Source organism: Varanus komodoensis, unplaced genomic scaffold (assembly GCF_004798865.1).
Source record: "Varanus komodoensis strain SLA01 unplaced genomic scaffold, ASM479886v1 scaffold2, whole genome shotgun sequence".
NCBI classification, from domain to species: domain Eukaryota; kingdom Metazoa; phylum Chordata; class Lepidosauria; order Squamata; family Varanidae; genus Varanus; species Varanus komodoensis.
In genome coordinates this window covers 30,807,688-30,834,739 of record NW_025335568.1, presented here as the reverse complement: position 1 = coordinate 30,834,739, position 27,052 = coordinate 30,807,688, and the positions used below count along the sequence as shown (strand labels likewise).

The 27,052-nt window shown below is 42.3% G+C and overlaps 1 protein-coding gene across 3 annotated transcripts in view; it reads right to left on the bottom strand.

The window, feature by feature from the left end:
* Nucleotides 1–24,420, bottom strand: part of JADE1 (jade family PHD finger 1) — a 78,341-nt gene extending 53,921 nt beyond the window's left edge. The window contains exons 1-2 of one of the 3 annotated variants that reach the window (XM_044429702.1): nt 24,155–24,420; nt 13,909–13,986 (exon numbers count right to left, since the gene is read on the bottom strand). In XM_044429702.1, coding sequence (XP_044285637.1) covers nt 13,909–13,960 — 52 coding nt within the window. In that variant the 5' untranslated portion in view covers nt 13,961–13,986; nt 24,155–24,420. Of the gene's footprint in view, nt 1–13,908; nt 13,987–24,154 lie in introns of those variants that run through there. The other 2 variants (XM_044429703.1, XM_044429705.1) reach the window with 2 other exon arrangements.
* Nucleotides 24,421–27,052: the final 2,632 nt, after the last annotated feature.

Sequence of the window (27,052 nt, the reverse complement as noted above, 5' to 3'; positions counted from 1 at the left end):
TTCTCCTTCCTGGCCTTATGGCCTGCCAATTTGTCAGACTGAGCATGCTTGCACTTCTCGTGCTTTTTCGTGAAAGAAGCAGGTGGAACCATCGTAGCAGATGCGCCTTCGTCCGAAGGGCATTAGGGTGGAGCCACTGAAGCGGAGCCAGGCTTCAGAGCAGCAACAAGCAGGTTGGACTGCATGAGAGCCCGATCCCACAAGAGCCTCTGGAGGCGATTCCCACGGTTCTTCCTGACCTGCTTAGAAAAGGCCAGGCAGTGAGAGCATAGGTCATGCGGGTCAGTCAGAGACATTTTTGACCCACACTCCACTTGGAAAGTCGCAAGAAAGAGAAAAAAGGGAGATAGTACACAGGGTAAGTATATATTTTTGGTTTTTTTGTTTGTTTGTTTGTTTTGATAGAAGATCGAAAGGAAGGTAGAACGATAGAGAAAACTACAAGAACTATAAGAAATACCGGGGCTATAACAACTGGGAGAACAATTGAGAAGAAGAACAAGCTAGACGAGCAACGGTCAGAGCAAGCACGACAGCGGCATGAGGCACAGTGAACAGCAGTCGCAAAGACTGAACAAAATGGCGGACGCTCCGCTCTTTATAGGCTATGGGGGAGGGGGAACAGAGTTTTCCCGCCAAAAACCATTAGCTTGCAATCTTCCGGCCAAAGGCACTGCGCAGGCGCAGCACCCCGTTATGTGTGATGTACAGAGGCCATGACGAAGAACAGCAGACATAGGGGCCATGTGCATGCTTGGAAAGGAGTAGTGGTGCCAGACGATGATGTCATGTGCCGTGACTCATTAGCTGCGACTTGTCCAAGCTTTCACATGGCCAGTCAGTGCGCTGCCAAGGATATATATATATATTTGCTTGGACTTGATGTTTTCAGGTTTGATCGCAGTGTTGGCACTTTGCAATCAGTAAGTGGGTTTTTGGTTGCAGTTTGGGCACTCAGTCTCTAAAAGATTCACCATCACTGGGTTAGGGTTTGAAAAACGAGGTGTCCTGGCATGATTTTGATGGATGGAATGTGTTTAGAATGGGCAGAAATGATGAGCTGTGGAGAAAAAACTACTCAAGAAAGACTTTTTCAACATCGCATTATTTTCAATGAAATTTTTGCCCTACATTAGGGTTAGGAGTGTGCACCAGGGTAGGGTTAGGCCAGTGGTAGCGAACCTATGGCACGCATACCACAGTGGGCACACAGAGCCCTCTCTGTCGGCATGTGAGCCAAGTCGCCCCAGCATCTCCCCAGCAGCCGAGCATCGGATAACAGCACAGATAGGGGCCATGCACATGCTCGGAAAGGAGTACCAGCACCAGGTAATGATGACACATGCCACACTCATTAGCCGTGACTCATCTGAGCTTTTGCGTGGCTGGTCAGTGCACTGCCAAGTGTGTGTGTATGCGTATATATATATTTGCTTGGACTGGCTGTGAGTTGTTTTTTCTAAACTAAAACCTCAGTTTTCAGGTTTTATTGTAGTGTTGGCACTTTGCAATAAATAAATGGGTATTGGGTTGCAGTGATGACTGGCCTATACCATGTATACAAAAAGTGCACACCAGCAGTCTGAAGCAAGATAATCAGCCAAAAGCTTCACTGTTTTATATGCTGTAGATGGACAAACTGCCATTTGGAAAATATATATAGGTTGAGAACAATTCAACTGCAGCTCTGGGCAAGTCAACATGGTAATTTTGACCATGATAATAACAATGAAAGCTTTCCCTCCTCTTAGCCATATTCTTGAAGGAAAGTCACCCAACTTTAACATCCCAACTCTTTTCTCTGTACATGCAGCAGGCCCAGAGGGATTGCTCTTGCACAGAGAAAAGCACCACACCATCAGAGTGATTGATGCATGCCCATGCATGGAAGAAGGCGCAAGGAGCAATTGCTCCTGCCCCTATGTAATGGTAAAACAACAGTGCCACAGAGTGATCAGTGGTAATTATGGGGCTTCCTTTCCCACTGTTCCAGAAAGGATGGATTTCTCTACTTCCTGTATTCACAGGAACTGTTTGCAACAGGACTCATTAAATAAAACCAAAAAAAGTATATATGTATTTATTTCAAATACAGAAAGTAATATAAGCAGGCCACATATCTAAATAAGCATTTAGACATGGTGAAAACTATGCTATACAGCTCTTATAATGACAAGCTTTAATGAAGCCAGATGTTGTTGGACTTCTTATCGCGACCAGCTGGAAGATAAAGGACTGCTAATCTTTCAGCTGAGCTCAGAGAGTGGCCATGCTTCCTACTTCCCCCGCCACTACAACATGATGCAATAGCTGCTGGGCAATGATGATAACGCAACTGCAGAAAATGCAAGACTTCCGCTATTTCGCATGTTCTCCAACCCCAGCACCAATTAAGAAACATCATCTCCCTCTTCCAAGACCTCACCAATACTGTCAGAACTTGAGAAAGGAATCCTTGTGCTGGGCATGGGGCCATAGCCTCAAGCAATGAGAACCAGGAGTCCTGAAAAATGGTCCCAACTTTTTCTCCTTTCAGAACATTCCATGGGATTGTGCTGTTTTTAAATACATTTCTCCCTGAATCCTAGGCTGAGGTGTGTGTTCAGCATCTAAATATTATGCTGAATTGTAGAAAAAAGTTTGTCTTGAAGGTTGCTGAAATACTCAGGTTTGGAGCATTGTGCAAGCTTCCCTTGAAAGCAACTCAATTGCTAACCACCGCATATGGTGTTATTTGTTTAATTAACTCAACAAGAATACCAACCTGTTTTCACTTGTCAAATGTGATAGGGCATAATATTCTATTTTTAGAACAGGGATTACATATCACATCCATTACCAAGAAAAAAGGTTGGGTTGCCAAGATGGGTTTCTCCAAACATTAGCAAAATGACCTAATATGGATTGCTATTGTGTTTTTTTTTTTATTCTGCTTTATACTTTTTGTTGTTTTTAACTAATGTAATGTGTCTTATTGTTTCAATCAGTTTTTAATTATGTACATAACATTCTTTACTTACATAGACACTTTGAGTATCTTCTTCAATAAAAAGGCAGAATACTAATCAAAATACATTAGTTAATATGATTATCTACATGTTTTTGTACTAGGCCTCTATAAGCATGTTGTGAACACTAATACATGCATGAATTCACCCATGAAATATTCCTCTTGTAGCCCTGTAAGCAGCCTTACAGTGGTATAAAATCAAGGGAAAAGCCAAGAGGGTAGTTTTAAGATTGGATAGCATTTGAATAGTTCCCCTGAAAACTCAAGTCATGTGAAGAATTCAACCCAACTATGTCTGAAGACCTGAGAGATACCCTCAGACTACCTCGCGTGAAGAAGGAGAACTGGTGCTATGAATGAAATATTAAGGCCATCTCCACACATCCAATATGCCTCAGGAGAAAGTTGAAGACCAAGCAGAAAGGCTTTTAGATCCTGTGATGTCAGCAAAAGCCTGAACTCTATAGAAGATTGTTCCAAGAATCACTGAATCCAAAGTCTGGTTTTATATTTGATGTGGGCAGCCTGTGAGCTCCTCCCTCCCTTTTAATAGGATCAGTGCGGCCCAGTAGTTAAAGTTGGACTGGAATGCAGGAGAACCAAGTTCTAGCCTGCGGTTGACCATGAAGCTCTGCAGGTGACTCTGCAGTCATTGACTTCTAGCCTAAGCTACTGCACAGCACTATTGTAGGGATAAAATAGAGAGGAACATGTAAGGGACCCCTACTTCCTTGCAAGAGTGAAAACAGTACAAAATAAATTAAATAGTAAATAATAATAAAATATAACTTATTGGTTCTGAAACCAATGGTGGTTTCAGAAAGTCAAGTTTGAACACACTTTTTAGTTGGGAGGTTACTTTTTAGCTAATTCCCCTGACTTGCCTTTCTCCTACATCTCTTTGCCTCTTAGCATTTGACAAACGTAACTGCTTTGTTTGTTTGACAGGGACATATGCAGATTTCATGGCTGCATACATCTCTTTCAAAACAAAACAAGCAAAACAAAAAACAAAAACCCCTGTTGTATTCTAGTTGACAGTGTATAGGAGTGACTGATTCAACTGCCTGCTCATCTCTGTGTTATGAAAGGGTGTGTACCATAGCATCAAAAATCATTAGGCTTCAACAGGCTTCAGGGTGAACCTATCTAACTGGTCCTCCAAGTTAGGAGGTTAGGAGACTGTACAGAATTGAACCTCACTTAATAGCTCCTTCCTGTAACAAGAAAAATGGTTGATGCCTCCCACAGAAAGATCACCCACACCCTCTTCTGGCAAGAACATCACTGCCATGAACTGCCCCCCATAAGCAAAGGGTCACAGCATGGGATATTGAATATGGACAGCTTCAGTATTACCAGCTCTGGCAGAACATTCAAAAGGCAGTGATGTGAACCAATATCCTGTGATCAATTTATCTATTTTATTCTGATTTATGTTGTAAGCCGTACAGAGATGCAAGTAATGGACGGCATACAAATTTTATAAATAAATAAATAAATAAAAATCTGTAACACCAGCAACATACACATTTTGAACTAGGTATCAAACACATCACTAGGGACCCAGCCACTTATGGAGTAATTTTGCAATAATGATGTTGTATTTCCAGGCTGTTTGGTCATCGAATAGAAAATATCACTATAATTTGACAAAATAAATGCCTGATTTAAATACCTTTGTTCCTTCATATTAACCTAAATGTAATTATTTACACCACTCTCCATTCCAATGGCAGTCGTTTCCTGGGAACAAATAATTTACATTATTCCATCAGGTCTCAACAAATTTGCTGCACTTCCCTCTGTCTTCAATTTAATGTGTCACTTCATAAATACTTTCATTAGCATGGGCATCGTGAAATTACTTCATGCTTTTAACATGCCAATTTAGAATTATGTCCAACCAAAGTTCAGTTTAGTGCTAAAATACCTGGCCCTGGAACACCCATTACTGAAAAAGCCCCTACCTTGGAATGAACAGTTTAAAAACTCAGAATTCACTACCATTAATGTCAATGGGGATCTGCCAATTAATTCAGAGAGAGGATTATCAAACTGCAAAAGTGCATGACCACAGAATTTGGTGCCACTTAAGAGCATGACGCATGCTACCAGTCAACAGGAACAGGGGCACGGTACACATCATCAAAAGAGCAGATACTTCTTTAATACTGATTTCTTCCCCAAATGTAATCCTGGGCAGTATCCTATATTACTACTGCAACTCCACTCCACAGGAGAGGCAAGTAGTGCAACAGAACAAATGGTCTCTCAAATAAGCTTCTTTGAGATATGCTGACCTGCCTATCCAAAAACAAGTATCATGGTTCATTTTCAGTGTTTCAGGAACCACTCAATTCTGTTGCAGTAGCAATATGCTCTACATGATGGCAGTGTAGGGTACTCTCCATTGTTTCTTTGAAATCTTCCTTCCACACTTACTCCATCCCTTTGTTCGTCTGTGCTTTCTTTTCTATTCTGTCTTAGAGGTGTAGTGAGGTAGAAGACTGAAAAGATAGAAAAGGTGGAAAAAGAGGTAGAATCCTCTTCCCACCCCCACAAGTCACCTGAAAAGGATAGAAAGAGAAAAATATAGAATGAGAAACTATACAAGAAACCTCAGACCAAAAAATGGAAGTCATTCTTCTATGATCTAACTGAGACTCCTATACCCAAAATGTTATTCATGGTCAGTCCCACTGACCTGATTCACATGACACAACCCACAGTGGGCAGCAAGCCATAGTCAGTCATTGTGCCATCCAAACCCAGTCCTGTTATCCACAATGATTTGTATGTTGTTGTTGCTTTAAATAGACCACCCTGAGGATCCACGGGTAGTTCTAGGGGAAATCTTACTCATGCTGGGCTATCAAGTCATCTAAACCAAGCCGCCTGATCCTGCCACAGATAAAATCCACCAGCTTATAAGGATCTCAGAAAGAATGGCAAAACCTTCTATGCTCTTCCTGAGCTTATCCTGGTCACCACCAGCGCCACCTACACCACAGAAGCTTAAGCAACATGGTAGGGAAACTGTCACTGAGTTGCTGCCCCCACTCCCACTGCTATCATGAGTCTTTTTCATTTCTGACTATGTTCCTGTGAAGGCCTGTGAAGCCCTGCAAAACCCACTTTTTGAAAAGAACTGGAGTTTTGACACCTGGTTGTCAAGCCCCCATGCTCCAGTAAAGGAGGGTGGGATGTAATTTTCTATGTTCTCAAGAACTTAGAGTCTCGGGAATGGGTGAAAAAGTTGGGAGCATTGGGGCCTATCAAAGGAACAAAAAAATCCCCAAGGAGCCCTGTACCAAGTGGGGATAAATCTCCTTCTCATGAGTAAAGCTCAATCATATCTTTGCTTTGAATTGCCAGCTTACTTTTTGACAGCTATCAAGATAAAGTAAAGTGATTTTTAAAAAGTACTGAGATTCTCTTTGGATCAATGTCCATGGTCAGTGCCTGTTACATTTTGACAGCAGGTATTCCCAAGACATTACCCAAGTAAGGCTTCCCATGTTCGCATCCACAGAAATGCACAAACTGCAACTCTGAAACTACACAATTCCAGCTTTCCTATCTTTTTAAAAATAATTACAAAACTTTTGTGTGCATTCCAGGAACAAACTATTTTTTCTTTTCAAGAGATGGCAAACTATAAACAACTCCTTCACTGTGCCAGTTGAACACTTTAGTCAGGCTTTCAGGGACTGTCGAGACAGTAATTGTGAAAAGCAACCTTGGGTGAGAGGAATACAAAAAGCGGAGAAGCTGTTGAAACTACAATGGCTCCTGATCATGGCAGGGAGAGCAGCTTCAGCTGCAAAGTGTCCTAGGATGCTTGGCTGTTGGACCAAGTGAAGAGGAGCAGATAGAACAATGCTTGGTGAGGCTAGCTACGTCAGGAATAATGTGGGCTGTTCTTGCAACAACCAACTCACCATTGCATACCAGAATGGGTTGTGACATGCAAAGCCATCCACTGATTTTAATGAGCTTACTTCTAATTAAAAATGCATGAGATAGAAATCTGAAAAGCTATGGTTATCGAAAGAATTAAAAACAAAGGAGAGAATTTAGCAGATTGGTAGAGATGATGCAAGATGTAGTCTGGAAAGGCACTGGGCTGGAGAAGGCTGGTCTACAAAGTCATGAGAAACATGGTACAGAACTTCAGGCCCACAGTCCAATTCAGGCCCACCTGGGATCCAAATTGAACCCTCCAGGTTTTCCGAGGTGGCCTACCCCACCCCAGCTTGTTTCTCCCACTACCACTGTTAGCTTGCTGGTTCCCCTGCTTTTGTACAGTTTTTTCTTAATTTTAAAAGACTGAAATGTTTCTATTAAGGCTTACTTACTGGTAGTAAGAGCTTTAATCTAAAATACACTGGTATTTTGGTACTGTCCATGGGGTTTTTTGGAGATATGAAGGGAACGTTTCATGCAAAGATGGACATGATAAAGAACCAAAATGGCAGGGACCTAACAGAGGCAGAAGAGATTAAGAAGATGTGGCAAGATTACACAGAAGAGCTACACAAGAAAGAGCTTAACGTCCCTGATAACCATGAGGGGGTGGTCACTGACCTCGAGCCAGACATCCTGGCATGTGAAGTCAAATGGGCCTTAGGAAGTCTGAGCAACAACAAAGCTAGTGGAGGTGACAGCATTCCAGCTGAGCTATTCAAAATCCTAAAAGACGATGCAGTAAAAGTGTTACACTCAATATGCCAGCAAATTTGGAAAACCCAACAGTGGCCACAGGATTGGTAAAGGTCAGTTTACATTCCCATCTCAAAGAAGGGCAATGCCAAAGAATATTCAAACCAGTGCACTCATTTCACATGCTAGCAAAGTGGTGCTCAAAATCCTACAAGCTAGGCTCCAGCAGTATGTGGACCGAGAACTACCAGAAGTACAGGCAGGATTTCGAAGAGGGAGAGGAACTAGAAATCAAATTGCCAACGTATGCTGGATCATGGAGAAAGCTAGGGAGTTCCAGAAAAACATCTACTACTGCTTCATTGATTATGCCAAAGCCTTTGATTGTGTGGATCACAACAAATTGTGGCAAGTTCTTAAAGAGATGGGAGTACCAGGCCATCTTATTTGTCTCTTGAGAAACCTATATGCAGGTCAAGAACTGGATATGGAACCACTGATTGGTTCAAAATTGAGAAAGGAGTTCAGCAAGGTTGTATACTGTCACCCTGCCTATTTAACTTATATGCAGAGTACATCATGAGAAAGGTGGGGCTAGATGAATCACAAGTTGGAATTAAGATCACTGGGAGAAATATCAACAACCTCAGATATGCAGATGATACCACTCTCATGGCAGAAAGTGAAAAGGAACTAAAGAGCCTCCTGATGAGAGTGAAAGAGGAGAGTGTAAAAATCGGCTTGAAACTCAGCATTAAGAAAACTAAGATCATGGGATCTGGTCATCTCACTTCCGGGCAAATAGATAGGGAAGAAATGGAGGTAGTAAGAGATTTTATTTTCCTGGGCTCCAAGATCACCGCAGACGGAGACTACAGCCAAGAAATTAAAAGATGCTTGCTCCTTGGAAGGAAAGTTATGGCAAATCTAGACAACATACTAAAAAGCAGAGACATCACCCTGCCAACAAAAGTGTGTACAGTCAAGGCTATGGTTTTCCCAGTTGCAATGTATGGCTGTGAAGCTGGACCATAAGGAAGGCTGAGCGCCAAAAAATTGAGGCCTCTGAATTGTGGTGCTGGAGGAGACTTCTGTGAGTCCCTTGGACTGCAAGGAGATCAAACCAGTCAATTCTAGAGGAGATCGACCCTGACTGCGCTTATGAAGGCCAGATTCTTAAGATGAAATTCAAATACTTTGGCTACCTAATGAGAAGGAAGGACTCACTGGAGAAGAGCCTAATGCTGGAAACAATTGAGGGCAAAAGAAGAAGGGGATGGCAGAGCATGAGGTGGCTAGATGGAGTCACTGAAGCAGTTGGTGTGCGTTTAAGTGGACTCCGGGGGAGGTGGAGGACAGGAAGGCCTGGAGGAATGTTGTCCATGGGGTCGTGATGGGTCGGACACGACTTTGCATCTAACAACAACACACTGGTATTTTAGTCCCACCCTTTTTGCCTTTGACCCCACCTCCCACAGGATTGCCCCTCTAACAGCTTCCCCAAAATGGAACTTACTTTTCAGGCTGAAAGAAGTTCATCATTCCTACTATAAAGCTATCACCCCATATTCTTCATCTCTATCATGACTTTAGAAGGAGATGGATAATACATGTAACAAAAGCATAAGGCAAAGGTGAGCAGTTTCTGATAGTTACTGGACTGGAATGGAGCTGACTTTCTTTTTCCTTAAAAGTTCTTTTCATCAGACAGATAGGAAATCTTTGCACTTGTGCAGTTATTTACTGGAAAATGTTCAAATTAAACCTGGTCTGGGTTTACATTTTAATAGCAAGGGGGTCAAGAACCCAAGATTCAGCACAGTTCTCAAACTTTCATTATCAGTTACAATCCATTTAACGATCTAGTCAACAATTCTTACTATTATTAATGTATGGATCAATTGTTCCCTAGTCCATTACATCTAAATAAAAATGCTGAAAGCATGTTTTACAAAAGATAATCTCCCTAGTTTGTTTCATTTGTTTGATGTGCTACTTTGAACACAAAGAAATCTAGACTCTCAGAATGAGGCATCTCAGTGAGCTGGTATCAGCAAGGGTACTTAACATATCGTGATCGTTGTTGTTCTTTGTCTCTTTGCTTTATTGATTTTTCTGATTAAAAAATAGTTACAGAACTGATTAACCTGATTTATATTGAACCTTATGGGGAAATTTAACTTGGCTCATGATCAGTTTGGGTCACGACCAAAGTCCAGGAACAGATTAAGTTCGTGAGGCAGGGTACCACTGAACTGCTACCAAACTTCGACATTTTCTGATGACACGTCTCTCTCCCTCTTGCTCCAAAGCACCATAGTTAAACAGCCAAAACTGACTGAACATTGACAAAATGGGTTGAAAAAAATTGTTTTGCAAAAGCACAAGGAGCATAGTGTCGATTGATCTTCAACTCCACACTTCTCCCTCTGCATAGGATGCCCATAATCCTGCAAGTTCAGAGGGATATGGGCACTGCTGGAGGATTGGGTCCTAAATCCAATAAATAAATGTTGTTACAAGAAATTGCTTTCAATTTGTAATTAGCCTAAAAGTGATCCCACTTTTATCAACATGCATCAAGTTTAAACCTTCATAAACATTAAAATGTCCCTTAATCACTTGGTACATGTTTTATTTTTATTTATTTATTTTCGATTTATATCCCGCCTTTTGTCCTACAAAGGGCTCAAGGCAGCGTACTCCTCCTCCATCTTATCCCCACAACAACCCTGTGAGGTAGGTTGGGCTGGGAGTCTGTGACTGGCCCAAAGTCACCCAGTCAGCTCCATGGCCGAGTGGGGACTAGAACCCAGATTGCCTGAGTCCCAGTCCCATGCTCTTAACCACTGCACCACACTGGCTCTCATGTTCCCCTATTCACACACTGAGAACATACAACTCTAATCAGAAGCCAGTATTTTAAGGTTTTCCCTGCCCCTTCCTAGTAAATGTATATTTATTTAGTTTGAATCATATATAATACCTTTGAGAATGACACAAATCATACACAGAGAAAATAAATAATGTACTTATTTGGACATTTTCAAAAATGTCAATGCTACCACTGATTCATTCACCATACATGTTTTCTATTTTTAAAGCAGATCACAGGTTCCATATCATCTTAACAAAGAAGACAGATTTTATGAAACTGTTGTTAATTGTATAGAGAACTTTGTTATGAGTTTCGGTTACGACCCATGGTTACAACAATAAAAAATTTACAACTTCGCAGAGAGCTAGAAAAACTATTATTAAGCACAGGACTTAATAACAAATTCAAAGTGACATGCCGAACAATGGAAATCATTTTTGTTAGTTTAAGGAGACACAAAACAGACTAGAAACTTGTCCAGGCAGTTACACTGCCCTTTAGGGATGTACCAAGAAACTGATCACCCAATCTTCCCATCACAGTTGATTTATTAACTGTGGGACCTGGTAGTGCCTGCAAGACCTGCAACTCCTAACATGTTTTGTTTTTGAGGAGGACAACAACTACTGGATCCCATGGAAACAAGATTATCCCCAATTATCTTCCATTCCAGACTTTGCAAACCTAACTGCAAGATAGGATTGCTTCTTATGGAAAAGCCAAGCGTGTAAGAAAAACTAATGGAGCTGTCCCTCAAGGACCACCATAAGCTCCATGAAATCAAACCAGTCTGATCTCTCTCTCTTGTTTTTTGCAACACATTTCTCTCTTTGGGTCCTTCAAGCCCCTTAATTCAGACAACAATTCAGATGGATCTACACTTTGGAGAATCTAGACTGATAGGGAAACTGGACCTGTCAGAAGACTCACAACTTCCCCATGCCCTATATTATTGAGTTGTTTGAATGTGCTGGGACTGACTGAGGAAAGCAGTAGCAGTCATTATAAGGCGTGGCAAGGGAAGTACTGGCACACTTGGATCTGTAGGAGCTTAACTTACCGGTACCAGTGCTGTCACTCAGTGTCCCAAGCACCCAAGCAGGGAAGGGCTCAAACCAATCCAAAGTATGATACTATTTTTCATCATCATGTAGGTTAACTGCTTAGAGATGTTTATCACTTTATAGATTAATTGGTATATATTATTAATAGATTACATATAAATGTATTTAATTTCCATCAAAACGGCACTCAGGGTAGCTATCAACAAAGCTGTTGCCGAATGCCTTTCTTACGAACTATACCAGACTAGGCATCCAGAAGCAAGAGCCACCCATTGTCCCAGGAGTTTATTTTATGAAAATTATCTTTCCTTCTTTACCAACTCCCTTTTTCTTCTCAAACATAAGGGAGAACATATTGCCTCTTCAGACTTCCTAATGGAAAATATGCACTTAGTGCTCTGCAGGACTGCTCAGATGATGATGTAGTCATGTAATTATATCACCAAAGGTCATAACTTGAATTGGAACCATGGCTTAGTGGTAAAACACACACTTCGCATGACAAAGACCCAAGTTCAATCCCCAGCATTTCAAGGTAAGGCAGGAAAAAAACGCAGCATGAAAACCTGGAGAGCTGCTGCCAGTCAGTGCTGACAATACTGGGCTAGATGGACCAACAATCTGACTCAGTGTAAGGCATCTTTCAATATCCCTGAGGTTCAGTTTACAAAATGTGTAATGGCCAGCATATCATTGCAAAGCTGCCAGAAGTGGCATGATCTGACAATTTAATGATCACTTCATTCCCTACAGATGCTCATCATGCCATTTTGATTATTTATTTATTATTGTACTTCTATGTTGTTGTTCCTAGACTGTCTTCAACTTATGCAACCCTATGAAGGAATGCCCTCCAAAATGGCCTGTTCTTGGCAGCCCTGCTGAGCTCTTGTAAACTTGATACCTATATACCATTAGCATATAATAAAATCCCTATATGGTTATTATGTGACTAGGTCCTCAAACGAGGTGCCATGAAAAGCTCCCTAAAACCTTAGATGTCTGCCTAGTTTTATGGCTAATAAGCAGAGTTTGCAAATGCTCTAACAGCAAGCTCTACTGCACAAGATTTTGTTTTGGGGTTTTTGTACAGAAAGGAAAATGAGCCTCTGTAGATGGATTTGGGCTCATTTCTCCTGGTGATAAATTCACCCCAGGCAAAACTTACTACAATTCATGCTGCCACACAAGCTTGTGTTTTCCCAGGGTATGTAAACAGCAGCTGTATTTCACCAATCAAGCAGTAGTTACAATCAAAGATCAACAAAGATATCCAAATCCACCTTAACAATCAACCTGCAATATTGCCAAAGCGCATTTAAAGAGTCAAGAAAATATGCATGCTTACAAATATTAAATGAAGTATTAAGAGACATATGGTTTTGGAAAGGCCCCAGATATATTCTAAAACCTGAACAGAGAGAAAAAGAAAACTGTTCCCTCTCCACAGGCTCTGAATCAACATTCCTGTTTGCAAACATGGCAAATCCAAATGCCCAAAACAATCTATTAGTTTTTTATACCTTATGTGATAGTAAACTGCAGCATTCCAGTTTGAGTACAACCTGGGCTGAGATACACATGTTGGTACCTTGAATAAACAAGTCCCAGATTAAGAACTATTCAGCAGGAAATGTTGTCTTCCAAAACAATCATTTGAAGCAAGAGCTGCTTTATCTTCAACAAATTGTCCATTGTGGTCTCATCACGGCCACTTTCGTGAGCCACCCACAGAAGTTTTCATTAGCCATGATTTGGGGAATAGCTTCTTAAATCACACTTTTTACAGAATGTTATTACTCCACAGTAGCAGTTATCAAGGAGAAACACCAGATCATTTTTTCCTAAATAACTGCTTAATTTTACATAAAAGAGTTCATATAAAAACATGAGAATTACATACACCCATTTGGGCATCAGGCAAAATGGTGACATTTGGCTTATCAAGCAGCCTCAACTCTAATCTCATTACAAACTGAACATGTGACAACATTTGTAATGGAAGCTGTATACAATTTCTTGAATACTTTGTACCAAAATAGAGCTTTTTTTGGTTTTGTTTTAGAGTTCTATTATTCCATGCTGTGTAATCAGTAGTAAAGCCTTGGGACGCCTTTCAGCTGTTCATCTATTGAAATCTGTTTGATTTTAACAAAGCCTTTTTCATATTAACACTCTACCCAGCTGATATGCAAAACACCTTTGTTATTTAAAGTGCCACATTAAAAATGGTGTTCTCAACAAACTCATAATCCTGGTGTGATACAAGCAAAACAAAAAGGAGCACTTACTGCCATTGTCCTCAGAATCCTCACTGCTGCTGGGAAGTCGACCTCGTTTCATGATCTTCCTGGGTGACAGCAGGCAGTCTGTGAAACAGTAAAGCAGAAGTTAACCCAGTCATCAAGTTCTGTATGAGTATCTTTTCAGAATTAAGCAGTTACAAATGAACACAAACAGCATTAAACAGTATAAATATAAGCAATAAATATCCCGGAGATGTTTAATTAGGAACGTATCACATGAGGTGGACACAGAGGAGATCTGAGGATAATTGACAGCATCCCCAAGCCATGCATATCCCAAGGTTGTTAGGCATAGGGGGGTTTTTGCATGCCTTTGATATTAGCAACTTTAAAGCGACTTCAACAGGGCCAGTATTTTGCCTCTATAAAGCCTGTGAATATTTATATCATCCAACATCTTTCTGAAAAGGTTTTCAGCTATGGGAGTAATCAGAACATAAAATAATTAACTGCGCATGGAATGTCAGACCCAACAGAGACCAGATTCACACTAATCTAACATCTTACAGTCTGCTGGATGGAAAAGTCATGTATGACTCTAACTTTGAGGGAGACTAATCCACCTCCAATGCAACCATAAATGAAGTGAATCTTCACGTTACATCCATGTGGCCCACCATCATAACACAGGATGGGCTTTCCAAAGGACTTTGTTCCATGTAGCTACTTATGGCAAGAAGCTACTTGGAAGCATACACCTCTTTCAAGATTTTTTAAAAAAAGATTTCAAAACTTTCCTCACTAAAATCTGTTCCTGAATCTTTAGTAATTTTAATTTGTAATTCAGGAATTGTGGTCAAACTATGCAGGTAAAATGGCAGTCACTTCCACACGTAACTTTCCTTATGGCAACACCTGCTGTTATCTATTCTGACAGGTGCTGGAAATTCAGGTACCAACCTTCCACTGAAATGCCCAAGAGGTGTGTGGATAGGCCAAAGCATGGACAATAGAAAGAAGAGGAGGAGGTGGTGGTGGAGGAGGAGGAGACTATGACAACCCTGCAGCAAGAAAAACTTTTGTTGTCCATTTCCCATTAGAACATCTTTTCAAACAGCACCTTTAGGATTAGGATGTTTACTAAAATTCTAAATTTCTCTATGGGTTGACACATTTATTTGCTTACCAATAAATCTGATGAAGGCACTTAGGCAACATATCCCTGACAATTGCTGAGAACATCAGCATACATACTGGCTTACCAGCCTGTTCTTATAAATGCACCACACACATCTAGGCCAAAGCATGGACAATAGAAAGAAGAGGAGGAGGTGGTGGTGGAGGAGGAGGAGACTATGACAACCCTGCAGCAAGAAAAACTTTTGTTGTCCATTTCCCATTAGAACATCTTTTCAAACAGCACCTTTAGGATTAGGATGTTTACTAAAATTCTAAATTTCTCTATGGGTTGACACATTTATTTGCTTACCAATAAATCTGATGAAGGCACTTAGGCAACATATCCCTGACAATTGCTGAGAACATCAGCATACATACTGGCTTACCAGCCTGTTCTTATAAATGCACCACACACATCTAGATCATGACTTATCATTTTCTTTAAAGGTGTTGAAAAGCTAATAGAACCAGATTGTGACAAGTCTCAAATTGAGCATGCGCTGAAGCGTTCATAAGTGCAGTTTAAATGAAAAAAATCCACTAAATCTGTCCAATGTGTGCTGACATCAGCACACTCAAAATGACTATGAGGATAAGCCCTTTGAGGTGAAAAACTCTCCATCCTAATAGGTCCCTCTGACAGAACTGATGCAGCACAGCATTACATTATGCAAGAAATGAGGCTCTTCCTTACAATGTAAGAATCGCCAGTGAGAATCTAAGAGCTGAATGGCCAGAAAGAAAAAAAAGAGCTAAAAAAAAGTGGAAACAACGTGACACAGCAAGTGAAACAAAGCATGTTCCGCATGAATTAAAGTGACAAGTACTCTAGGCCATGCATCAAATCTCATGAGGTTTAGTTTGCCATGTTTCAGTTCCAGTGACAATGAGGGTTGGCCAAGCCATTAGCAGCAAAATCCCAAGGCATGCCTTCCAGGTGCAGTTTCAGGAATCAGCTGCCAAGATGATTTGCTTCTAGCTTTGTACACAGACGCTGAACTCATTAGATTCTCATACAAGTGGCAACTTCTAGTAAGGGGCTCCAGTGGTTTGTTCAAAACGGACACATGGCCAAGTAATATATAGAAAACATGCCTGATTGTAGTTAATTAGTTGAAAAAAGAACAGACTTAGCTACAGAAGAGAAAAGCAGGATGGATAAGACCTCAAAGGCACACAAATGCATACCCCAAGCACAGGAAAGCTTTTCGAGCTATGTGCACATGGGCAATTTGAGAAACTGTCCTGAGCGATGTCACAAAATGGTTGGAAGGCATGGCAAAGGACAAATAATCTTCACAAAAGAAGAAGGCAGAGGTAGTGCCTGAGCCCCAGCATACTAAAGAACTCCTTTGAACCCACATTATTTATAGTAATATGTGATCCATCACTCATGGAGTCCTCAACACTAAAAAAAAAAAAAAAAATCATGGTTCCATCCTCTTTATCCAGGTTTGTCACTATTTGGTCCCAAGCAAACCAAGTTTCCTATTATCAGGACATAAGACTTTGCAGAGACCCATACACCTTAAGATGTAGAGACTGACGAGATTACACGTTACCAGTACTGCCAAAATCTTACTTTAGATGACAATTCAGAGGTGCAACACAGAGCCAGCAGAATGGGAAATACTTAAGTATAACAGTCAGCATATGAAGTACTTCATTTCATAAAGTGCTGACAGATATTTCAAGTCGAGGATACAATTAACAGATTCTGAAGCTAGCATTAATAAAGTGGCCAGCTAACTACACTTATTTGACTTGCAGCATATATATGTTCCCTTTCATAAAAGTTCGCAAGATCCCGGATTGCCTCCTTTGCATCTCCTGGCAGCACTAGAAAAGACACTTGTCTGAAATCATGGAAAGCCACAGCCCATCAGCAGCTTTCTAATCTCGGGTCAGAAAGACCAGTGGTCTCACTTAGTATAAGGCAGCTTTCTAAATCCAGTAGCTTCCTAAACCTTTCATTTTCAGCACCACTACCTATGTGTAAACACCTCTTTTAGCCTCCGTGGCTTTAGTTTCAATGAAGTAAAGTGGTGTTGTTTCTACAACCTGTGATACCTGCCTAAGAAGTATCTCCAATGATTTTATCATCATAAATTTCTTTGCTTCTGAGTGTTATATTGTGGACATTGCATCCTAAGTCTGCAATTAAACTTAGCACTATTGTTTTTTGTTTCTGAAGTCTTAAATACAAATGAGAAAAATACAAAAAGCATCCAAAATGTAATTTGCGAAGGAAGTGTGCATGAATGTATGTGTATGTATAAATGACTATACTTATGAAGGTATGTAATAACACCACTCAGTGCCAAGTCTGTTTGAATAAAATGCCTCTTCCTTTAGGAAGTTAGGATGTGGAAGGAAAGATCTACATCTCACCTTCCCCCTAGTATACTGATTCCATTTGCAGGGGTATTTGAGAAAGAGTCAAATACTCAAAATGTAGCTAGGAATCTGAAGTGGTGCAGTGCTAAGGCCACTCTATGTATTTCTGAGTGCACAGTTCAGTTCTCACACAGGTATCTGAAAACCTCAGTCGCTGCAGAAATGAAAAGTATTACTTAAGACTTGATTGTGTGCTCTTCAAGAATCTGCAGAACTGTCAATCATATATGATACATAGACAGCTTCAATTCAGATATGCAGGTTAGGCAATTTACAAACTAAACAAGTGATCAAATGATATCATTCATAATAACATTTCCAAACTGTTGCATGCATCAGTCATTAAAATTGCCAGGTTTATGTCCATGTTTTTCACATGCACATCAGGCATATTGAGAAACAGTATTTCAATTCCTCCCCTAGAGTTCCACTAGCCCCCAGGACTGCCAAACAAGAATTTAAAAATAACCTTGCGATGTATCTAGGGCTGCAAACCCATACACACCCAAGAGCAAGCTCAACTAAATTAGTTCTGAATAGGTCTGTAAAAGAATTCACTCAATATGAATGTATATAACTATTGCAGTTGTTCCATACACTTACAGTAGAGTATGTGAATAAGTTCTAGAATAAGTGACTGTCATTGTTCTATAAAGATCAGAAGTAAATTAATTAATGGAAGTGCTAATATAGATGTGACTATAAATATCAGGAAAGATTCGACTTCATACAATATCCATACTTCTAAGATTAAGATAAACTTTTATTAGGAGGCATGTGCACTAAAGGACCTTTTGGACTACCTCGCATTCTTTCATTGGACAGAGACTACCTACTTGCCACAAAACAAAAATGTAGGGATTGCCAAGAAAAAATAACCCCCAGCAAAATGAAATAAAAACAATCTCTTTCACCTTCCTCAGTGCATCAAAGCACAGGCAGTATCAATACACACTACCATAGCTTGGTATAGGTTAAGCAGCAGCATGTGAAAATGTAGTCTGAAAGTGGATACAATTATTATTTTAATGGATGAAGAGAAACAGATTTTATATTAAATGTGCATCCCCAAGTCAAAGCTTTAACTACCTGTGTTTCCTTCCAGAGTACTTTTAATGACTTCCATAAACCCCTGGGTAAACAGGATTTATAATTCCAGTTCTGACAGATCATTAACTATAACAGTGTTAACGGGTGCCTCTATAATAAACCGCACAGGACCACTACAGAGGCAGCACAGGGAGAATGAAAATGCAGGCTCTGAAGTAAGATTGAAAAATTAGCTTTCCTTCAAAGTGGCCCGTGAACATAAGAAATATCAGCTGTACCAGGATCTAATTAGAATGTGTATGCTAGAGATAATTTCAAACAGTTTTGTAAATGTGGAAAGAAATACACATCTATTTTTGTGCTAGGTTTAAATGAAATCTACCTATTGCCACAGGGGACTGTATAACCACCACCCCTCAGTTACATCCACTTGACTTTACTAGATTCTTCTCCCAACTTTGCAGCAGTACTGAACATACATGTTTTTAAAAGCCTACTAAGCATCATTATGCACCTTTGTAGTTATTTAAGGGCACAACCCCATTATCTGTTTAGAGAGAAAAACGGCCTGCAGCTCCCAGCATGTGGGGAGTTGTAATCTTTGTTTAAACATACACAAGATTCCAATATACAGCAGCAAACTACAGTCAAAACTCAGGTTTAACTTTCGTTGATTTGTGAGCTTGCTCTTAATAATTAATGGTGGTTTTTTGTTTTTGTTTTTGGAGATCTGTGACCTATGGTGGAAAATTGCAGATGACACACATAGACTAGGAAATGTAAAAAAAAAAATTGCCACACTCTGTTTGGGGATGCCACACTCTTTGGCTCAGTACTAACCAGACTCACTCACATATTTTGTCCTTCAGTGTGGGGTGTATCTTCCATTTCCCCACAAGTGGAAGCGGCTATTAGCCTATCCTGACATAGGCATAAAGTGAGTTATGTTTTTAAATTAAAAATGTTTTTCAATTAACTGCTAGGTGTACATATCACCAATGTAAGCTAACACAGGGAGGGAGGGAGGGAGGGAGGGAGGGAGAGGGGCTATTCAGTACATGTATGGTTGATAGTATTTAAAGTTAAGCTTGGGGGGGTAGAGATATTCACTGCTTTTCCACTTTCATGGGGGTGCTGCACCCCTAAATCCCTGTGAATGTGGAGGTTCAACTGTACTTAATTCAGTTTTAAAAGCCATTGAGAATTCTATCCACGAAGAATCAAATGACATGCATCTAGCTTAATCTACCTCTCACCCATCAGATTTATTTGGTGACTTAACCATGCTGTCACCTCAGTCCATTTCAGCAGGAAATAGCAGCACGATGTAGCAGCACTAAGCATTAAGAGGATGCTGGATTCTGCCATATAATAATTCTGTGCACTGGGAATGAAATCAGAGATGCTGGAAAGGAAATCTGCAGCTGTGAGGAAGAGGGCTTTTTATTATTTTAAATATATGTGTTAATAACCCAGAAGAGTTGGACTGGAGGGAAAGCTGTCACTAAAAAGCACACTTCTTCCTATACCTCCTAATGTTCCACAGACTGGAAGAACTTCATGGAAAAAGGACGTATTTTAATATATAATTCCATCAAAAATACAGAATAGGCATACCATTTTTAGGAGTGACCCTTTTCAAAAATATATGCTATGGGGCAATAATTATAGCAACAGGGCACTCATTCCAGTACACATCTATGAACACTTTAACCAAATAGAGTCAAGCAGGGATGACTCTGAACTAAATCTTGGCCATCCTCTCTACTGTGACAATCAATCAATTTCATTCAAAATTATATTTATCATGTGTCAGGACATCTTTTGAAAAAGTTTAAAAACTCAACAAAGACTGTATTTAAAATTGTTAACACTGGTTGGGAGAGATGCCCACAGAGTCAGTCTGAGGTCCATATTCAAGATCACACACTTGAATTCCACATTGATCAGTCTGTAGCAACTAATGGTTGGTAACCACAACTGCAACACCTGTAAGAATCCTAACTTCATGAAAAATCACACACTGAATGGAGGAAGGAGTGACCTTTTAACAAATGTACTTTACAATACAACCAGTTGGTTAGAGTTAGGGAGGTTGTGACAAGCAATACTGAATAAGCATCCTAAATTCATGGCAGATCTTTTAATTTCTCTGCCCATATCCCTTCTCACTAATTTCAGAAGACATGTATCAGAGTAAACAATCTGTTAATATAGTCTTGTCTTCCCTCTCCCCCTACTTTTTGAGATCCTGGGGAGGGCGGTGTTTGCTTGGCTGGGTGCTGTTGCTGCTATTGGTCTGCAATAGAGCGCCCAAGAATTCCTGATTGGCTAATATGGCATATTGGTACACATTATTTATGTCCTTAAAATGCTGTACTTCCATCAGGCCTCTAGCCCTGATTTAACTGGAAAGCTCCCATTCGGGGAAAGAAGGTGTTTGGCTTTCTAGGTGCGATTTTTGCTTCCTTTCCCCACGATGAGGTTATCCCGTCGCGTGATTTTCATCTTCACTGGATTCACCACCAGGGTTTGCAAGGGCATCCACTGCTAAAATACGGCGGTCCCGTCTCCTGAACCCGCCGACCGGCTTTCGTCATCCAGCCACGGCAGCCGTTAGTCTTCGACCGCTTTTGCAATCTAATCGCCCAGGGATTGCAAGCTCCAAAAAGCAGATCGCGATCTGAGCGCGAAGAGGTGGAAGCCAGGAAAATAACACATTTATTCCCCCGTTCACACAGAAAGTCAGAGGGTAGCCAGAGACCTAAAGCTTGGTGAGGAGAGAGGGCGAGGATGGCACCTTCCCGGGCACCAGCCACATCAAAGCCGCATCGCTATTGCTCCTCTCTCCATTTGAAACTGACCAGCCCTCCTCGTCGCATCCTCCAGTCTCTCTCCTTGCGCTCCGCCCTCTCCGCCCGCTTTCACCAATCCGCTCGGTCCCGGCTGCAAATCAAACTTGGTGCTCCCGGCGCAGCTCCCTCTCGCTCTCTCCCAAATCTACCTCGTCGCTCGAAGCAAGCAAGCCGTACAAGCCCTATTCAAGCTTCCCTCCCCCTGATCTCCATGTTGTAATGTCTAGGGAGGGAAGGAAGGAAAGAGAGAGAGAGAGGGAGGGAGGAGAAAGAGGGAGGGGGACTGAGCGGCACCCGCGAGCCTTGCAGGAGCTGCTTGCCCTCCTCCCCACCCCATCCCCCGCTCGCCTGCCTGCCTCTCTCCTCCCACTCCTCGACAGTTCTGGAAACTGTATCACCTCTTGTCACAGGAAACCATCCAGCAGGCGGTTGCAAACAAACAAACGCCCTCTGGCCCCCACCCGCTGGAGAGAAGAGGGGAACGAACACACGCACGCACAGAGCCAATCCCTACCACAAAGGGTGCTTGAGAAGAGAAGAGGGGGAATCGAGACGAAAGGGCTAGTCCAGCATCTTGCAAAGCCTGAAGATGGGAAGTAACAAAACCTAAGGATACGGGCAAGCAGGGAAACAGCACCGTGGCGGCTTTGTCTTAATTTCAGCACAGGGGCTTGATCGCAACTAGATTCTCCTCCTCCCTCCTGCTGCTGGAGGCGGGGGAACGGCGCACGGACCGTTAGGTGGCAACGATGCGGTTATTTGAAAACACCACCACCTACACCCATTTTCTCCTCTCGTTTTTTACCTTGATGCGGAGAGGTGAAACGGAGCAGCGCATCCCCCCGATCCAACCCTTACTTCCTTCCCTACAAGCACGGGAGGGGGGTGCGGTGCATAGTTTGCACCCACCTAGCCTTGCCCTATTCCATTTTCGAGATTTAAGGATTTAAGCGCCTGCCTCCGGTACACCCGAGCTCACCTTCCGACGTTTCTCGTCGGAAATATTATTACACAATCGAGCCTTCCACCCTCAGCTTTTGCGAGAGCGGTGGGTAGCCCCGGCTCTTCTCAAAAGGCAAATTGTTATCTCCGTACGCGAAAGGGATATCGAGGGCAGAGATCCTGACCTCCCTCGTTTGGAGAGCGCTTTGAAAAGTTTGCACCCGCCACCTGCGAATGTTTGCGGCTCCACAGCAACCGTGTGTGGATTTAAGCTCCTCAATACACAGGGAGGTGGAAGAGATTGCACTGAAAGAATGGATAAGTTCAGGCGTCTTTTGCTTGGCGGCACGCACCTTCCTGCCCGCGCGCCCGCTCGCCCAGGCTTCTTAGGCTCCAAGCGCAGCCGAACAGAAAGCCCCGCCTCCTGACGGGGGAGGGGGTGCCAACGCATGTAGCAAATGAGGCTGCTCTAAAGGGATTCGAATCCCAGGGCAACATTCCACATTCCATCCTTTCCCCGCATTAATCATCCACGCCAGCAGCAGCAGCGTTGAGCACCGAGAGAATCTGCTACCACCCAGCAGAACAGCAGTCGAACAACAAGCCCTGCCGCTGATACACCACACACCCCTTGTTTCCATGATATCCATACGCTCACACTTCTCTAACACGTGCACTTTCCAAGGGTCTTTACAACTTGCTCCCCCGACAGGGGAGAAGAGCGTTCGCTCTGAGCCGTCGCTGGCCGTCGTTTTGTTTCTTTCTACGGAACCAGGCGCCCTCCTGCTGCCGGAGGTCCCTTCCCCACCCCACCACCCCAAAAAACCGCCCCTCAATACACAATGCCCCCAGCTGCACCAAGTTCACGATCATGCCTGCTTCTTGTGCCCGACCGACGGTTCCGTGCTGCCCGTACAAATGAGAACAGAAATCTTGATTTGTGGAGGGAAGGGTGCATTTTATTTGGGGGATCTTTTTGCCACCTTTCTCAACCCGCCCCAGTACACACCCTGCCCTTGAATTAATGCTACGGAGATTTGGAACATGTGGGTGACACGGCGACAGATCCTGATTCCCTGGCCACCCCTCCCCCTCCCCTCCTTCCCCTCCCCTTTCTAGAGATCTATCTAAAAAGGACCTGCGCTCTGCCATTGCCATCTGTCTCCCAAGTTGTTACAATGCTTTTCACTTTCCGAGTGGGGCTGATATATCATCCAGCATGGATGCGCTTTAGGGTAGCCCGCCCTCATGCACCCACCCACCTTACCGACAAAGAAAACTATGGAAAAAGTCCACGGGGTGCACAACAAAACAGCACTGAAAAACTGGCAGAAAAACAAAACAACCCCCCCAGAAATCCACTCCATAACTGCTTTCATTCATCTAGATCACCTTAAAACGCTCCTGGTTTGCCAAAAGCAAAGTCTGCAGCGACATAAAATGCAGCCAGCTTTCAACTCCCCTCCTCCTCCCCTCCCCCATACTCAGATCGGTTATCAAAAGCTCCAAAATAATCACCTATTTTCTCCTCCCCCTTGCCCCCACCCCGTCCCTCCCCAGCAATGTACAAGTTGCTTATGGGATAGCGAAGCTGCAACTCAACTGCCTCCCCCTTTTTGCTCCCTATCAAGAAGCAAATCTTTTGGCGCCATATTAATGACGTACTATATTATTTCCACTAGGCAGCGACCTTCGGCATTAAATTGCTCTCTAGCTGCTTCTGGAGAACTCCAAAGCTAAGCAACCCCCCACAACCACCAAAAAAAAAAAAAAGGCACCACACATCAAATATGGCTGTGCAAGGCGGCTCGTTCTGCGGCGACGGGCGGAGAAGAGCAGAGCGTAAGGAGCTGCCTGGGCACAGTTACCTGCTGCTGTTGCTGCTGTGATGGTTGCCAGTGAGGCTGGAGTTTCTCTGCGCGAAGGGGTCTGTGCTGCCTCATGAGTTCAGACAAGCACTGGAGAGTGGGAGCAGATTGTGGCTCCCTTCACACACACAGACACACACACATAGAGAGAGCGAGCGAGCGAGCGAGAGGGAGAGCGAGTGAGAGAGAGACTCACTCTGACTGACGTTTTTACTTGTTATGGAGGAAGGACTCTGTGAATCAAACTCATTTCTGGGTCACTGCTGCCACAGGGGGGAGCTACTTTAATCCCCTGCCAAAACTAGAGTGGGGGGAGAGGAGGCAAGGAAAGGGATCGAGAGAGAGAGAGAGAGAGAGAGAGAGAGAGAGAGAGAGAGAGAGAGAGAGAGAGAGAGAGAGAGAGAGACTACTGCACTTGGAAAACTGTCTCTTTTAACTCTTTGCGCTCCTGCTTAGCTGAAGATGTCATGCTCCATTTACACTGGCAGGGAGGAGGCTCCCTCGGTTCCGGAGGTTTGCGTCGAGGGACCTGCCTTCTTGGAGAGGAAGGATCATTTCACGCAGGGACGGCAGCCACGGGGGTTTGGAAGACAGATCTCACGCCTTCCGAAATTGTCGATTGCTTTAAAGAAGGCTCGCCGGCTGTCACTTGGGCAGATGGCTTGCTCGCTTTTAAAAGGACACGCCATTGCCTTGGAAAAATATGTATTCTTAAAAATATACCTCGTTATTTGTGGGAAGGAAAACAAAGACACAAAAGTACTAGTAACCAAGAGGCAAATTGCAGGCATGTCTTTCCCTGTTTGGGGTGTACTATGAATCGCATGATACTTTTAAAATGTTGGGATGGGGGGAAATTCGGTGGGGGAAGCAGTTTTGAACTAGATGACATCCATCTGTCACCCAAGCTTCTCCTATAATTTTATAATTTTTTATATTTCCTTTGAGGTCTTGCTCTTCCTTTTAGGGGAGCAATGAAAGTCTCCAAAATAATATCAGTCTTCGTGATTTATAGCCATACTCAGGAAAAGCCCTCTGCTTAGAGCTGTTGATAGCACCATGGCAGAGTACATGTTTTGCATGCAAAAGGTCACTGGTTCAGTCTCCAGGTAGGAAGGCACAGGGGAAAAAACAAATGCTGCCTGTCAGTGTCAGCCATGCTGGCCTCCCTAAATCAATGGCCAGACTCAACACTGGACAGAAGATAGATAGTTGCACAACAATATAGTTGTTGAGAGCCAGTGTGCTGTAGTGGTTAAGAGTGTGAGACCTGGACTCAAGCAATCTAGCTTCTAGTCCCTGCTCAGCCATGAGGCCAGTCACAGACTGTTGGCTACTTTGAGTTCATTCTAAGAAAAAAGGTGGGCTATGCATCTAATAAATAAATAAATCACCAGGAGACCTCCATTTGGAAGCCTTATTCTGAATGAAGCTATGAAATCTGAACTCTTTCCCATCCCACTCACCATTTTTTCTAGCTCTGAAAGTAGTTTAACTATTTTATATATGACGGATAGGAGCAAACAAGGTCTAACCTGTAGCAATTATCTGCTTGATCATTCCCTTTATTTCCAGTACTCAGGCACTTTGTGCTGGCGCCTTTGTAGCAAAACAGTATCACCCATGCAGAAAAGAGAGACTCAACAGGCCTGGGGGGAAACCCAAAATTCCCTACTCCCTCCCAAAATCTTAGAAAATCCCTTGGGCAGGTAACCCTTGAAAACAGCCCAGTGAAGGGTGAATATGGCTAACTGTGGGGTGTAGGAGCATGATGAAGTGGTTGGAATCCTTAACAGCAGAGCTCCACAGTGCAACATTTTAATGTCCCACTTAGATTTCCATATAAGCTGCACTACATCATAGGTAGCTGTGCAGACCCATTAAAAATACCTCAAAACTATTGGGAACTGCTTTATCTGGACCTTCCAAAATATCCCAAAGTTGTGAGTAAGCTTTCAAGAACTTTGGATGCTTCCAGGGAGAGAGGCCCTTGCATTCTTCCATCTTTTTCTCCTTGATGGATTTTCCACATTAAAAAAAATCAAAGAAGCTGCATAAAAACATGGGAGGATTACAAGTAGAAAACAGAACTGCCCAGAGAGAACCACCCAGTGAGCTCTGGCTTTTGGGTGGCATCAAAACATACTGAATGCTAATAATAAGACATCTGGATACACATGTAAAATTCCATAAATCTGGCAGGGCAATGGTGCAATAAAGGGTTCTTTTGGAAGCATCCTGTGTGACATTTTGGTTGTTCCCAATAAAGATATTACCAGACTGTGTGGTTTATGGAAAACATATAACCTGTGGAATAGGGGAAGCATCCTCTGAAAGAAAGTACAAACTGGAATTGAAAGAGTAATTTATTTTGGGAGGCAATAAGAATCCAAGTATATTAACAGCAAAGTCCTATACATGTTTACATGTACTCAACTGAGTTTATGCCCTAGTATATATATGTACTTGGATTTGTAATCTAATTCTAATATTCCCCTGAGGCCACTTAATAGTGGGTGCAAGATGGACAAGTATTTATTAATTGGGAGTTGATCTTAAAGCTGCAGTAACATATTTATGCTAATAGCCCCAGTTTAAGCTCTGACGTTGGCCTGGTTCGCATAATCAAAACAGCCTATCATGGCTTCAACAAATAAGTAGTATATGTGGAGTTGTTTTTTATCATTCAACCATCAACTTGTCATGTCATGGAAACTCGGTGACTGTGGGTTATGTGAGGTTAAATAACCCTCATATAATCCACAATCTCTTTAACTCTTACATAATGCATGTTTTCTGGGTTTGGAAGACATGACAAGCCACAGCTTGAATGCTCAAAATGGCTGCTCAAAATGGCTGCCAGCATATGTCACAGCCCAGCATGGTTTAAATAAACCA